This window comes from Watersipora subatra, chromosome 2 (assembly GCF_963576615.1).
Source record: "Watersipora subatra chromosome 2, tzWatSuba1.1, whole genome shotgun sequence".
Lineage (NCBI taxonomy): Eukaryota > Metazoa > Bryozoa > Gymnolaemata > Cheilostomatida > Watersiporidae > Watersipora > Watersipora subatra.
The window spans coordinates 62053563-62069677 of record NC_088709.1 but is presented as its reverse complement, the minus strand read 5'-3'; the positions used below and the strand labels follow the sequence as shown (position 1 = coordinate 62069677).

The following is a 16115-nucleotide window of genomic DNA, read 5'->3' as shown; positions in this document are numbered from 1 at the left end:
ATGGAAGACGTCAAAACAAAATATATGCCCACAGAGGAGTAGGTGAAATAGTTAAAGTGAAAAATTGTCACTAAACGACTGCAATCATGCTCATTTGGTGATACAAAAAAGGTGAATAAACAAGCAAAACATATATTAACTTGCCTTTTTAACTGCACGAATGTAGATACATGTCAATTATACGATAAAATGATCTGATAATATATGATAAAAAACAGTTAATATTTACCCGTCAATTGCCTATGACAATATTGGTTAGCTATTAAAACTGGTATCTTATTTAAATATAACGCTGATCAGTTTTAAAAACATCAAAATTTTGATCTTGCAGACCTTGCTGGCCTACCCTATTGCGGGATTGGTTGCCAATAATTGAGGATAAATTATGGAATGTCTTAAGGCAAACACAGCTAAATCTCATGTTTATTTCAAATATTTCTAACTTGGGCTTTTATTGAATAATTTCAAAAGTTTAAAGTTTAATGCTGACAGCAGCAGAAAAGTAATTGTGGAAAACATTTACATGTAATTTAGTACAATTTATGAAAAATGTTTTTTTTTGAATTTTGCCACATAGTTTAGTTTAGCAGTTATTTTTTTTCCCAGAAAAAACAAGTTCAGCTTTTGCATTGTACAATAATAGCAGAATAATGGGGACCTTTAAACTGATTGGGGAGTGATGGTAATACGAAATTGTTGAGGCAGTTGCTCTCATCGGCAAAAGCTAAACAAATTTTCCATACTGCATTACTCAAAACTTTGACCTAACTCTAGTATGGATAGCTAAATATAACCAACTACTTGTTATTTTATGGACGAACCTTGGTGAAAAAGAAAAAGCTTGTGCCAATTAGTTGTAGCTACAATCACATATTTCTTAAAGTGATATGCAGAAGACAACTCCAAGTATAAGGGTATATAATATATATACTGGCCACAGCGATTGCTTATTTGTAACTAAGAACATTTTTGGTCCAATTCAGTAAAACTAACATACTCTAAGGTTGTATTCAAAATTGCAATGCATGCCATAAGGTGAGACACTTGAAAAAATATATCCAAAAGAGATTGTAGAGATTGAAGTACAGGCTGGGCATCTATAAGTCATTTTTTACATACCTCAGTGGCATTTGACTGCCATAATGCTGTATTAGTGACCTAGAAACAGTTCCAATAAAACATCTCTAATATACACAAAGCAGTTTGGTTACTGTGGCATAGAGACAAAGCTGTTTATAGATCTCAAAAAGCTGCTATTGAAACAGTGTTCACACGCATACTCATAAACACTTTCAATGCACTTAAAACATGGTTATCACTCAGACAAAGTAAAAAATTACCATACTTCTCATTTAACTGTCAGAAATATGCAAATGGAATCCAAATGCTACGGGTATACCACGATCACATACACTCTATGCATAAACAATAGGAAAACAACATGATATGAAGATAATTGTTGAAGTGCAAACAGATTGAAAACTAAACAGTCTTAATAAACCCGCAAAAATTTTTTTTAGATCCCTGGCTAAGACAAGATGAAACCCAGAAGAACTTATTGATGATAAACTACAGATCATTCAGGCTAAGTATAGAGTGGGTAAGTTTTTAGTGAAAAGTTATTAAAACCAGCATTATTGGCAACAAAACCGTTCAAATTTATATTATTTATATATACTTTATTATTATTATATTGCGTGTTGATACATCTAATATAATTTCATTGCATAGTCAGGCAAATATTACTAAATGCTGCTAAATAAATTATGCAAGACTATAAAAAACTATAAGATACTATATTTCTTTAGGAGCGCGTCTAGAGAACCATGTTCACCTCAGAAACCAGCAGTGAGAATACAATTAAGAAACACTTATAATAGTGATATGCGCACCAATACTAACGCTGATGCAAAGACCAATAAGAATACTGATGCTAGTAATGATAACAACAATGTCAGCAATGCCAACACTGATAGTGTTAGCAGTAGCTATACCAACACCCATACCGATAATCATACAAGTGCTAAGGCTGATATTAATGCCAATTTCAATGACAATGCCAATGCCAATGCCAATGCCAATGCCAATGTCAATGCCAATGCCAATGCCAATGTCAATGTCAATGCCAATGCCAATGCCAATGCCAATGCCAATGCCAATGCCAATGGCAATGGCAATGGCAATGTCAATGCCAATGCCAATGCCAATGCCAATGCCAATGCCAATGCCAATGCCAATGCCAATGCCAATGCCAATGCCAATGCCAATGCCAATGCCAATGCCAATGCCAATGCCAATGCCAATGTCAATGTCAATGTCAATGCCATTGCCAATGCCAATGCCAATGCCAATGCCAGTGTCAATGCCAATGCCAATGCCAATGCCAATGCCAATGCCAATGCCAATGCAAATGTAAATGTAAATGCCAAAGCTGTGTGCTTATACCAATGATAATGGTAACGTTAGTGCTAGTGCAAATAAAAACCTTGTCTCCAATGCTGAGACCGAAACCAGGACCACTAGCATCGCTAAATCTAATGCAAAGACCAACAGTAACACTATTACACTAATAACATTACGCTACTACGATTGCACTAATACGATTGCAGTAATGCTTGTACTATCACTATCAGCGGCAATGATAGATACCCTTACAGACTTTTTACTCTGACCTTTGACCGTGACTAACAATAGATGTAATTTATCTGTCAAGTTATCTAGCCCTTGAAACAGCCACACCAACCATTCCTAAATCTAATTTTCTTTGTTTTTCTGATGAATCTCGCTATATATGAAATCCTTACAGGAAACACAAGTAGTCTCTTGTGAATGCACTGAATGATTGAGTCATCAGTAACTGTATTACTCAACCGAGCTTAGCGATCCTCTTTGAATTTTTTTACGAAACATGGAATAAACAAAATATCACCAATATTTTCTTGTGAACAAAGTACTTGTTTAACTATGTGAAAATGCTGAACATGCAGTTAGTTTCAACTCAAATATTTAGCAGGTATTTTGACATGAAATCCAACTAAAAGTTTTTAATGTTTTAATAAATAGTTACAATAACAACTTTAGTTACGAGACTCTCTTGCTAGTACTTGGCTGATGGTCTGCACAAAACATCCATAGCTTCCAAATGTTTGCATATTTAAAGGACTGACATAGAATTTGTTTAAGTGATTAGATTGTTTCAAAACATTGCTATTAGCATATAATATGATTAATAGACATAGAGCATTTTGCCAAAAGGATTTCAATTCAGATCTTGTTTGCTCGACCTACAGAGACAAGTATATGGCATGAAAGTCAAGAAATATTAGTGAACAGAGAAGAAGAGCTAAATTATGGTGACTAACATAAATAAATTGCTGCAAATATCTATCAAAGAGAGGAAGTCTAACTTCCTTATCAATGAAAAACAGAAAGCATGTTTGATGTTTGATTGAGCATATGTGTATTCAAGCCTCCTAAATATCACCAGCTGACAAAAAGATTAATTGCTTTTTTGTTTACTAGTAGAGTTGGTCTGAAACAAACAAGCAAGCTGTAGCCCAGTTTAATGGTGGAGGATAGGTTAACTCACTATAAACACTTCAACATGAGCAATGAGAAAAAACCATTTAAAGATGTCTGCAGGAAACTATAACATAAAGCAACCAACAAACAAAGAAAACTGAGAAACAAACAAAAACATGTTGAATCAACTTTTTTCGAGCTCTTCTGTAGAATATCTGTATGTTGCCATGTTTGCTTCATGGGTTTTGCAATCAATTTACTCATTATAGCTCCACAATCATTAGAAGCCTTTTAAACCGATAGATATTAGAACACGTGTAATACCGAACTGTAAGTTGTCAAGAGTCTTTTCCTGAAAACACGGCATTAATTTTATAATGTATACACCAATTATATAGGGTACACTGAAAGATTTACAAACAAACATGAAAATGCTTAGACAAACTTATGCAGTGGTGGCCAGCTAAACACTAACAATGTGCTTTCCAACTAGAAGGTCGCCAAATGTCGGCATGCATTATATGTCGAGCGATTGCGTAATAGCCAGCTAGGCTAAGAAGATCAAGTCAGCGTGGCCAGTACCCCCCAGTTATTGTAGACGAAGAAGTCAGCTCTGCCACCTCGGCTATACTTGGCTTGAGTAAACCAGCTAAATTATGGTTTGTATACAGGCTGTCACACACAAAAGTGGATCCTATCGCATGATCAAGCGCATATAAGGAGCTAACTAACGTTGTTACGGCCGAGTTTTACACACACGCACGCATGCACATACGCACACACTCGCACACACGCGCACACATGCGCACACACGTGCACACATGCACACACACGCGCACACACACAACGCTCGGTGTGGTTGTTTTCTTTGGATGTATTTTTCTAGTAAATGATCAGGATGAGTCCTTTACACTTACAAAAATGTTAGGTAAGTTTTATCTGAAAGAATCAATATTTTTCTGTCGTTTGCGGTAGTTTGTGCTGTTTGAGGTGATCTGACTGCCAGGATATTTTAAAATTTAAAATTTAAATCGGTAAAACATGATCGAGGTTGAAATTCTTTTATGTTGAAAATTTGTTTTCATCAAGAATTTTTCCTATTACAAGAACATTCTTTTCTTGTCTGTCCAAAGCCACACTAGAAGCATTAGGAAAAAATGCCTGGCTTTGTAGTTGAACTCAGGAACTCTAACCTAAAGTTTATCCACCCTAACCACCGCACCACTTTGCCAACTTCTCACTTGTTGAATTAGTTAGGCAGATATTGTTTGCTCATTACGGTCTCTCATGGTGCACGAAGCTGCCAAGCATACTAACGTGTCAAAAAACCAATGCTTGTTTAAGGGAATACTATAATAAAAGCTTATAGTATTAGTAATTTTCTATTTCATACTTTTGCAGCAATAGTAAGACTTAGCAACAAAATTTTTACAAAACTTAGTTAACTGTTGATGTTGATCACACAAATCCACACAGATATTTTTAAATCTAAAACAAAAATTACTTTAAAATGTACCAGCTAAGGTTACCATATATTCCATAGTGGTTTGTTGCAGGGCCTTCTTTTCCAAAAGAACGTAACACAAGGTGTGTTATGGGTACGCTGATATTGATTTTCACTTGTGATCAATCGCCCCATCATTTATAGATGGTTTTTTTTCCAGTCAATGACTGATTTCAAAATAAACCAGGTTTCTTTTCAATAACATGATCGTTATTGTTCTTTTTTGCTGATAAATGTGCAAAAACAATAGCTTATCATAGTTACAGTTTTTGCTTCCTTAGTGCGGTGTTATAAACTATATCATCTATCATCTAGGTCTAATTTTTACCTCAATATGTGGAGCTATACCCACTATGGCCAGAGTTGAAAAAATAGAATTGACACAACTCCAAAGTCACGTCATCATATAATCAAAGCCGGTTTCATTCACTTACTAAAACCTAAATGTTAAATCTATGGTACCAAAAATATAAATAAAAAGCTTCCCATGCCAAATAAGCCTATCAGATTGGGTAGCAATAGGAAAAAAAGTTAAAGCTTTTAACCTGATTTTAAAAGTCATACAATTTTGTTCCAACTTATAATTTCTGGAAAGCATTATACTGTTGTAATTAAAAGAACTCTATTGATCTTGCCCAATAATCTGAGATCCTATTAAAAATTCAATTAATTTAAAATACATTTTTCACAGCTGTCAATGTAGTTCTGTAACTTGGCCATTTTATGCCTCTGCTTCAGGTCAGCTCTGGTGATTATTCGTGCTAGCAGATAACCATTGAACCGGTACAACCTGTCACATGGGCCGAGTAGTCAGTGACTAAACTGACTGCCAGGCCCTCACGCCTGATGGGCTGATGGGTGAGACTGGACATCCTGACATTTGTCACAGGTTTGTGGTGGGCCATGCCTGTAAGTTTAAAGCGGTACACACAGCCACAAGAGCAGGGAATTATTTTTGATCTTGCAAGTTTATTGTAATGGTTTGCCTCAAGCTATTGTACATTTTAGAAACTACTGGTTTGTTGATACCTTTTACAAGGTACTTTAAGGTAGATGAAAATAACATTTTCACTTCAAATTGAAGTTTAGTTTTCTTGAAGTTTTTGGTATGCACATGAACTATAAAAACTAAGAAAGTTACCTATTGATATCCTTGCAGGTATTAATCATCTTAGTCATTGTTAGGAGCTGCAAACCCCGGTAGTTGTCTGATTAAGTAAAACCAATGTTGTGATATCTGAAATCATAAGTTAATGACTAGAACTGCGGATGAGACTAGAAAACTTGATCCTCATGGAATCTTAAGCCCTTCCTTACTGACTCGCATTTGTAATCTGTAAAACAAACCGGCTTTTGCATCCTTCTCAGTGAATACCACAAGACAGAAAGTGTTTGTGTACGTGACACAGATTGTAATAAGCACATTAGTTTGTACGTGATTTAGACTAAATGCAAATTGGTAAGCGACAAGAGCCGCATTAAGGTTGATTTTAACTACCGGTATGTGTTTATTATACTGTATCATTATGTTCACCGTAACAGTTTCTAATCCTAGATACAAAGATGCTAAGAAAATATTCCAGGCTTCTTAAACTATACATGTAGCAGTCTTTAGTGAGATTCGGTAAAAATGATTCCATCAAAACTAAGACTTAAAAATCTAAAATTACATGTATGATGCCCTACTAATAAAAGTGCCAGTACCCTGGCAATGAAGTACAACTGTTAGTTGCCGTCAAATGTGTCAAAAATCATAAAGAATAACTATATGCACAGCCTTAACTGCGATAGGAGCTACGTACAATTTATTTTCTGTCTGTCACCACACTTCATAGATTAATAAAATGAAGAGCATAGCACTGAGATCAAACTAGGATATACAGGCTTTCAGCCAAGTTCACTATCATCTGTGCCACTCAAACACCTTTTATATTGAGAAATAATTGTACACATAGTTTTTACACATGACAATCTCTTACACCACTTACAACTGTCAATGTTTCAGTAACTTTAGAAAAATAGAAGGCAAATAATTTCAGTGGTAGAAAGTTGGGTCTCAATACTGAATGTTATGTGTTTGAATCCTGAGTTCAGCAATCTTTCTACAAACTCTAACCTTGGCTTCGGGCAAATGGGCAAACACGGCACTTACTATAGTAAACTGTAGTACCCTGATAGCTTGGGCAATGCAAAACATCGCTAGGTGTAATAAAATATGGTACAGTTTAAAATTGCTGCAGGCGTTGCAGGCGTTAGAGTCTGCTAAACGAATCTCTAGAGTTGAAATGATGCAAAATTTTCCCACCCATAGCTTTAAACAAAATGAAAGATACTTGAACATGGCTCTTATTATAGCAGAAAAACAGCGGAATTGATCTTAAAAAAGTTATCACAATAATTTTCTGACCTACACCAAAAAACATTTTGGAGTTACCTAATTATTAGGTTAGTTAAAAATTCCTGATAAAAAAGAGTTCGAAAACATATTGTAGTGAATTGCATTCTCATTTTTATTCTATTGCAAGCTGTAGTCTCAACTGCAATGTCAACTCATTAAAAAGAGCTATACCCATGTTTTTATTTGTCTAGAGATGAGTCTGCCAAAACCATCATGCGGCAGCCACCCAGATGGGCATTGGTCTAAATTAAATGGTGGTCTCTTCCGCAGCCCAATTAAAAACAAGTAAATAATTTCTTTCTTTTTGCAAACTCAAATAGTTTACTAACACTGGTTATTTGAGCAGTAGTTTGAATGCAGCCATCAGCAGAGGATGCGCTTGCTGTTCTGTATTGATATTCACAAGTAAACCTGAAATAAGTCAACAAGATAGACCAAGCTACTAAACAAGAACTAAAAGGTTTGTTTTATTTTTACTTCTATTGCTATTCAATAATTTACGAACATTCATGTCATACTTCGGTTTTATTCTTTGTGAGAAGTTATTTACTATGTTATTCGATACACGATTTGTATATCAATTTATCAATTTCGTATCATCACATATTATTGCGTGGGCTCATCTTATATTAAACCCTTTATCTTGTAGATTTCACGACGTGTCATTCAAAGCTATTTGTGTAGAAGTTGAAACTATATATAAATAAAAAACGTTATATAACTTGCTCTGAACAAACATTCATCAGTAAAGTTTCACGTTCCAGTCAGTAGCTTGCGGTATTAGCAGACCAGTAAAACTGCTATACATATATTATGAATGAGTTTGCACTGAGTTTTAGAATATTTTATCGGAAACTATTTTTATTGTTCTACTGTATCATTTGTAAATGCTTTGATGTTTGAGATGATCTGACTGCCAAAATGTTTTGTCATTAAGATCAATAAAAATCGGTTGGGGTTGAAACAATCAGATCAAGCCAAAGTGTAATTATGATGTCTATAGCTGCAAAGAGACAGACAGGATAATAACTCTAGCTCTGAAACTTGATCGTAACGACCGAAACCAGCTACAGCAACAGTACCTGCTAATAACGTCATTTTGCATGTATTGTTTTGGTGAGCACTTTAACCGCAATCAAGTTTGTTCGATTTTAATATTAAAAAATTCTGGCAGTCAGATCACCTCAAATATAAAAAGCAATCGCAAATTATCAAAAAATTCTGACACTTTCTGATACAATCTACCAACATTTTGTGCCGATCCATTTTAGTTGTATTTTTACCTTGTCCTTCATGTTAATAAACAAATTGAGCTTATACTATTGTAACTGACCAGTACAAGGAGGATATAAATCCAAATATTACTAGTTCTTTCATTGAATTTAAAAGTTGGTATTGAAGTCTATGGTAAAACATCAAATGAAATGTACTCTTCATACGAGCATATGCACTGACAGCTGATAATTTGATTTTACAAAACTCATTATTGTCTACACAGTCTACTTTTTCAATAATGGCGCTGCCATACAACAAACTAAAATCAAACTTGCTTATCAATATGCCTAGATGAGCGTGTTTAAAAATAGCATTGTTGTTTGCCATTCTAAAGAATAATTTTTGGGCACAATCCAAATATTTCAGCAATTCGATCTTAGTAACAATTCATTTGTCAGTCTATAGAATAACTTGGTAATGTGTGCCTTTGATCATTCTGGTGGTGCTTTATCTACATTTGTCACAATAAGTCGTGTGACTGCAAAAAATTAGCATTAAATTCGTGTTGCTCACTAAAGTATGTTCAATGTCACCGCAGATAAAAAAGACGTCAAATATTCATAGAGATTTGAAAAATACTTTACATTTTTTTGCTTTCAAAGAAACAAACCATTGGAAGCTTCTTAGGCTAGGCACGCACAAAAACTTCACTCAGCACTGTAATCACTGGTATAGATATGTGCTCAGTTGGAATTGACACTGTGACAAATTTATGGATTTTAAGCACTAAACTTTTTGTTTTATAGGTAAAGGTTTTCATTCAAGTAGGTATATATATTTTAAGTGTATGTGATAAAAAGGTTAGCGGACTCAGCTGTATTCATTTGGTGACAAAACATAGTGGTCACACATCGCCACTATCGCTACATCGTCACTATTTGCAAGTGCTCTGTCAATGGAGCCACTTATAGTCCCATAATAGCATGCTTTGATGTTCTATCCGGTTTACACCACTTTATCCAACTGTAGAAAAACTCATGAATAAGTAATAAATATTTATTATAACATAATAAATATTAGCTCATAATTAATTTGTCTTATTTTATAGGACCGGAACTACGGTACTACGGATAAAGGATAAATTGCAGTAAAAACTGGATTAACCAACTAGCAGGATGTGTCAATTTTGACATTCTTGTCAGACAGAATGCAAATTTAGCAACACAAACATAATCAGGTATAATTGACGAAGATGCCAAATTAAAAAAACGTGATGTAAATACTGGTCATTTTAGAAGTACCAAGATAAAAGCTTGTTAGCGCCTTTTCTCTACTTACCTTGATTGTGCTTGACTTTGTCTTTATTCTTGTGGTTTTTGGCATGGATTTTTCTCTAAGTTCATAATATAAAACACTTTCATATTGAATAAACCGATTATCATGTTGCATCCTGCTTTTCACGAAGTTCATCAAAAATGTTCCGAAGTTTTTTTAATAGTTTTTACTTCAATAAAATAAGTGTTTAACAATTTGTTCAAAGCTATTTAGGATAATAAGAAAAAATACTATCTCACATAGGAATCCAATCCAGGATGTTAGGTTCAAATGCAAGCACACTACTACTACACTACTGAGGTGCCTTCTATATAATTCTCCATATACTGATTACTGATGATTATCTATTACAGTGGGTAAAATTGGCAAGTATACTAGCAACTTATAACCTTTCAAGAAGAAAGCAACCGGAGATGACTGAAAAAGGATTTGATATAGCTGAACTACAGTCTGGTAATTTATTAGCTTTTAGCAGGTGGCTGCAATAAATGGGTTATTTCAGGAACTCGATGTCGAATCTGATCAGCTGGTCTGAGTAGATTGCTTCTCAGTGGTATTAGTGCCACAGTTATGTAACACTGACATACAAAACCGATTACTGGAGAGGATTTTACCACCTTGAGTTTACCACCTTTACCACCAGTTTGACTTATCTTTCTGGTTTCACATGTCAATTCAGTTGATCAGAATGCATTTTTTGTAACATAAAGTAAACTCAATGAGAACTTGAAGCTTTACTGCCTCCATTAAAGTTATTTATAGATAAGCAGAAGACCTGTTTACACAAATCGACCAAATAATTATGAATGCACTGATGTGCATCTCTTGATAGCATTAGACAAATGACACAAACTGACTCCGGTAACAACTGTCAGTATTTGGTAAAAGCCATGAAATAAAATATAAAGAAACAATTCAGTTTGGTTCAAAGAGCTACTTTTTGCAGCAGCCAACACCAAAAGTTAATGTCAACTAGTGTTGAAGAGAGTGCCTTATTGATGCATTGTACCTTAGTCAAAATCTATACAGAAAAATCTCAAAGTTTGTCATCTGTTATCTGTTTGTCAATCAGTTTAGTTATAGTATCTAGTAATGAAAAATCTGTATCGTAGAAGAGTTGATCTCTGAACCTCTTGGTCACTAGACATTAAACTAACCAATGAGCTACCCAAGACGCAGTGAATACATTGGGCAATTTGAGTCATCATCTGGACTAAAACACGTCGAGTGACTTTGTGTCACAGCGCAATGTCACTAAAGTTTGCTCTCACGGTTCTGTTCAGCAATTTTAGTAATATGGATACTTATCGCCAAACAATAATAGCTCACTCAAATTAGCCATTGGCAATGCCCCAGGATAATGAAAAATGGCAGGCAACTGCATTACCTGCCACTGTTTATAAGCTGTTATTTAATACCTGTGCAACGCTAGGCATTTGCCAAGTACTGATATAATGGTTAAAGTCCAACATTTACTTATTCTCATCAAAATTCTTACTGTTATTGCATTGTAAAAAAATGAATGATCTGGTCAATTTTGAGTTAGCAAAAAGTAAAGTATGTATTTTCTAAACCCTCAACAGACTAATGACTTTGAACGAAAAAACCTATTTTCTTAATGATGCTATTGTAATGGTATGTGATAAACTGTTTGCTGTTTACCTGCTAACAGCTGATTAAACACAAACATAAGTGAATGTATCCTACTTAAATAGTTTTATGTATGAGAAACTGGCATGCATTGTTATTGTAATTTAGCTTTGTGTTGGCTAAAATTCAAAATCACTCTTGACATGACAAAGGTAAATATATTATGGACATTGAATAGTTACAGAACTGGATTCCTCTCATCAGAGCTTTGAAAACATTTTTAAAAGTTTCTTATGGAGTCTCAATCAAGTTCACCTAACAACACTGAGCCATAAAAATATGTTGAAAATTTAAGCCTTTTGCAACAGTCTGAAAAAGGTTTTTTTGATAATCTTCTTTATTACTTTGTTATAGTGTTTGTTTTGTAGTTTACGTAAACACTTCTATTTTCCACGTTTTTTGACTGATTTTGTCAAAACTTCAAACACATGCTTGGCACATTTTAGTTGCCATTTAATATCAAACTCTCTCTGGCTCCTGAAAGCTAGCTTCATAAACATTTTTCTGATTTAAAACTCATGAATGCATCTTTGAACACATTAAGGACAATGAAGGAAAGTTGCCTTTTTTGAGTGCATTGATGAATTGTTGTCATGAAAACAGTGCTAAGATTTGCATTGAAAATTTACACTCGTCTGCAGCTACGGGATTGAAAGTAAAAAAGCCCTATGCAATGCCATGCTTAATGCTAGTAATACCTCAAAAACAAATGAATGACATTAGGAATGACACAACTTATTTTTGAACTGACACTCTTCATAGACCTTCAAAATTCTAATAAAGATTATACGAAGTGTGTTCTATTACACATTTTTTTTATTAATAAACAGTAAAGTTCTCAACTAAAATTGGCACTCTGCACCCGCTTCCTTCAGCCAGATGGAGTTAACACAAAAAATAACACTTCAGTAAGTACAAAATATTCTGTAGTAATAGGTTTTCAGTACTACTTACTCATGGCACGAGGCTTTGTGGTAAAGTGAACTGTATATAAAAGCCATCTACATAATTTGTTGACATAATCTTCTTAAAACTCCTTGTTTCAACTCCATGTATATCTTAAGGTAACCATGATACTAAGAAGGATATAGTAATTAATCTTATATGATTCATGTTGGCCAGAAAAAAGTTCAATCGGCGGTAACATAGCTTTAAACCTTGCTCAAAGTTTGTCATTTTATTTATTAATTTAGCATTTAACCAAAGTGGAATAACAAACTAAGCAAATTAAACTATTGATTTTAAGATTATAAAAGCCAAAAACCATACACTCCATTAAATAGTAAAGCCAGTCTAACCAACCATAGCCCAATACATTTACTCATGGTAACCTCAGCGTCACATTTTCTCATTAAGCTTCCAGCTTGTGTAGTTCTTAGAGAGAGTAATTGTCATCAGAACCAGTACTGCAGCCCGTACTTATGCTGTAACAAATCAGCAGGTGTACCAATAAAGCACAATTGCTAAGTTTCCATGTTTCGAACAAACTCAGAGTTTCTTCGACTCTGAATAGTATAAATGGTAAAATCCGAACAGGTTCGCCACCATTTTGCTTCGCAAACTTTATGCCAAGGCGTTTGTGGTGAAACTTCTATTAAACATCGCAGAAATGCTCCCCACAGTTAGCTTCAAATTGATAATACCCACTTAAGCTTTCTTCAGTAGAGCTAAAAGAATTCAGTGCAATTAATCACACTACCACATTAGTGTATTGTATTTTTATAGCTAACAGTAGGCTGCGCATACAACAATGCAGATACAATTACCATTTTATTTATTTTATTACCTGATTTGCTAAAAGATTAATTCTACCAGTTGCAAAGATTCCCACTGCACTAATTTCAACCCTTTTCTAGGCTTGACTCTTCTATCCCGGAAAGGTTTTTTTACTAAAAGCAATTGTCATTCAAGCAGCCTTCGAAGTGTTAACTGTATAGCAAGTAGTAGAATCATTTGCTGCTCCGTAATATAGAGATACATTATTATTAGTAATATTAATAAAGATTATGAGAAGGTATCCTGGCTGAGTTAGTGCAACAAGCGTAAAAATTGCCAATAAAAAAGTGACTGTGACTCAAGAGCGAGTCTACTCTAACAAGTTTTGTTTTAAGGATTACAAAACTAGTCTTGGTAAGATCGATAAAGTGCAACTCCAATTCATTGAAATGGTAGAGTGTGATTTCATTAGCATAGCTCAACTCTGGATCTATTCAAAGCATGAAAACCCAGTAAACATGAGCAATCATATTCCAAAATCTATGAAGGCAATTGAGTAGTGCGGGTCATAATGTGCAGGTGCCAAACCTGAACGCTACACGTTTGAATCTTGCTTGATGCAATGTTTTTCAACCCAATTTTATGGGTTCAGGCAAACAGACACATTTTTTATAGAATAAAGATTGCCTTTCTGTATATCTTTAAAATACAACATGATATTTTTGGCGTTTGATGTAATCAGTGAGCAGTTAGCCTTGAATCATAATTGAACATCTTGCTCATGTAAGGCCTTAGCATCTATACACTAGATGACACTTTTGAAACTCAACTAAACAATTCTGAATGCATAAACCTATTGCAAATTTCTCTTTTTACAGATAATTATTTGCTTTCACTAGAAAAATGATTCGTCTTTATTGCACTTTGTGCAAGCTGAATGCTGTCTGTGCACATAAAATGAGAAACATTTCTATGTGCTAAAAGGATAATAAAGTGTCATCGTAAGGAAAGCTCATTATAGTTTTAGCGGTTTTTGCTTCTCACAAGTTTGCCTGCCTTGCAAAATCTTTTTTGGATTTTTTCTTTATTTCTTTGTTGCTTGTTGTTACTTATCACCATTTTGATCCATCTCAAATCTATTTAATCTTGAATGACTATTGTTTGCTCTATTGTTTGCTCTATGCTGTTGTTTTAATTTAAAAGTAAACTACTAAAGTTGTACCTGGTGTAAATGAATCAAACTGCATCAGTTCATAAAATGCTCAGCACCTATGTCCAGTTAGAACCAAAACTATAACCATGATAATAGCTTGCATCCTTATAATTATCTTCAATAAAAGTCAAAGTTCCTTATTTAAAGTGTGATGCTTGGCGCACAATTCTTCGGCGTAAATGTTTAAAACTCCAGCTTCTAGCCCATCCAGATAATTGTCGATTCTTTCTTTTTTTAATTGAAATGCCTTCTCTCGTATTTAAAAAAAGGTGCGAGATACTTTTTCAACTGTCTTTATCGCGAGTAACATTTCACTCGCTTGAGTTTAGATTACTTACAGGAACTAAGTAATGTAAGTAATGGCATGCTTCTGTCATGTAGTGACAAAGCTTGGTAGTGCTTTCATGTTCTCTAGAGAAACACACCGCCATGCAGGACTTGTTTTTTATAAGCTACCTTGGATGGTCTTAACACTTATCAAGGGCTTTTCTAAAACTGTCTGATTAATCCAAAGGGGTGCATTTTGGAACACATCCAGTCTGACAGAGCCAAATAGTTATTTTCCTTGCCCAATGCGCAAAGGGCAGAGGTGGATCTTTCATGTGCCCATGTTGTCAGTGTGGTACATGGGACCTCCAAGTTATGGTATAGATCCGGAAGACCCTGCAATTTAGGGAACTTACAGATACTAAAGAATTGATAATCAAAAACATTTGAAGTGGATAATCATCAAATGGGCTTATCTTACACCCTCAAAGCAGTGTTTGCATCATTATTACAAGTTTATTACACACTTAGGCCAAACAGTCAAACAAAAAAAGTAATGCTAACTTAACCACGCATGGATAGAAAACGACAAACAGCTACAGCAGCGTTGAAAGATTTGTATGGCAATGTAAAACAAGTAGCTAAGTGACCATTTTAATGAAGTGGAACCTCTAGCTCACTAAAAGATTCATGTCAATAAGGTTATCGCTGCTTGATTGAATGCATGGAATGCTCTATTAATTTATACCATTAGTCAAGCTAGCCCATACATTTGACTGAGCTCCATTCAAGATGATAAATGACATAATGACGCTTCTTGATGTGGTTAGAACTGTTATAATCTCGCCAAACTTTATTTGCCATTTGTATTTATGGTTGATAACTGTCATAAGTTTTACTTAAGCTATAAACTGCACAAAAAACGTTATCTATTTATTTATTAAAGAACACTTGCTTGCCCCTTCATCAACATAGCTTTGATTATTGTTGAGTTGCTTTTTAGAGAGTGAACTAAGATTCTAATTTTTTAGTTCGCATCACTCAAGCATTCACGTGTTATATTCATGGATTTGAGCATCCTTCTTGGTAAATATGTAAATTTATCATTTCTGCCTATATCAGCCAAACTAGTAAGTCTAAATTAAAGTCTTGAAGGATTTCAACCAAATCGTTAAACGTTGTGTAGAGAGAACTAAGTTTTCATAATGATGAGATCCTTTAAATAGACAATGTTTCAAGTGCAACTCTAAGCTATCAAAACCTTATAGGTCATTTAAAAAGATCTGATGACCATG

At 34.5% G+C, this 16115-nt stretch overlaps 1 protein-coding gene across 1 annotated transcript; it reads left to right on the top strand.

The window, feature by feature from the left end:
- The first annotated feature begins 1884 nt into the window (after positions 1 to 1884).
- LOC137388425 (circumsporozoite protein-like) lies at positions 1885 to 2451 on the top strand. Its single transcript, XM_068074910.1, has one exon. It carries the CDS (start codon positions 1885 to 1887, stop codon positions 2449 to 2451), a length of 567 nt encoding a protein of 188 aa, XP_067931011.1.
- Positions 2452 to 16115: the final 13664 nt, after the last annotated feature.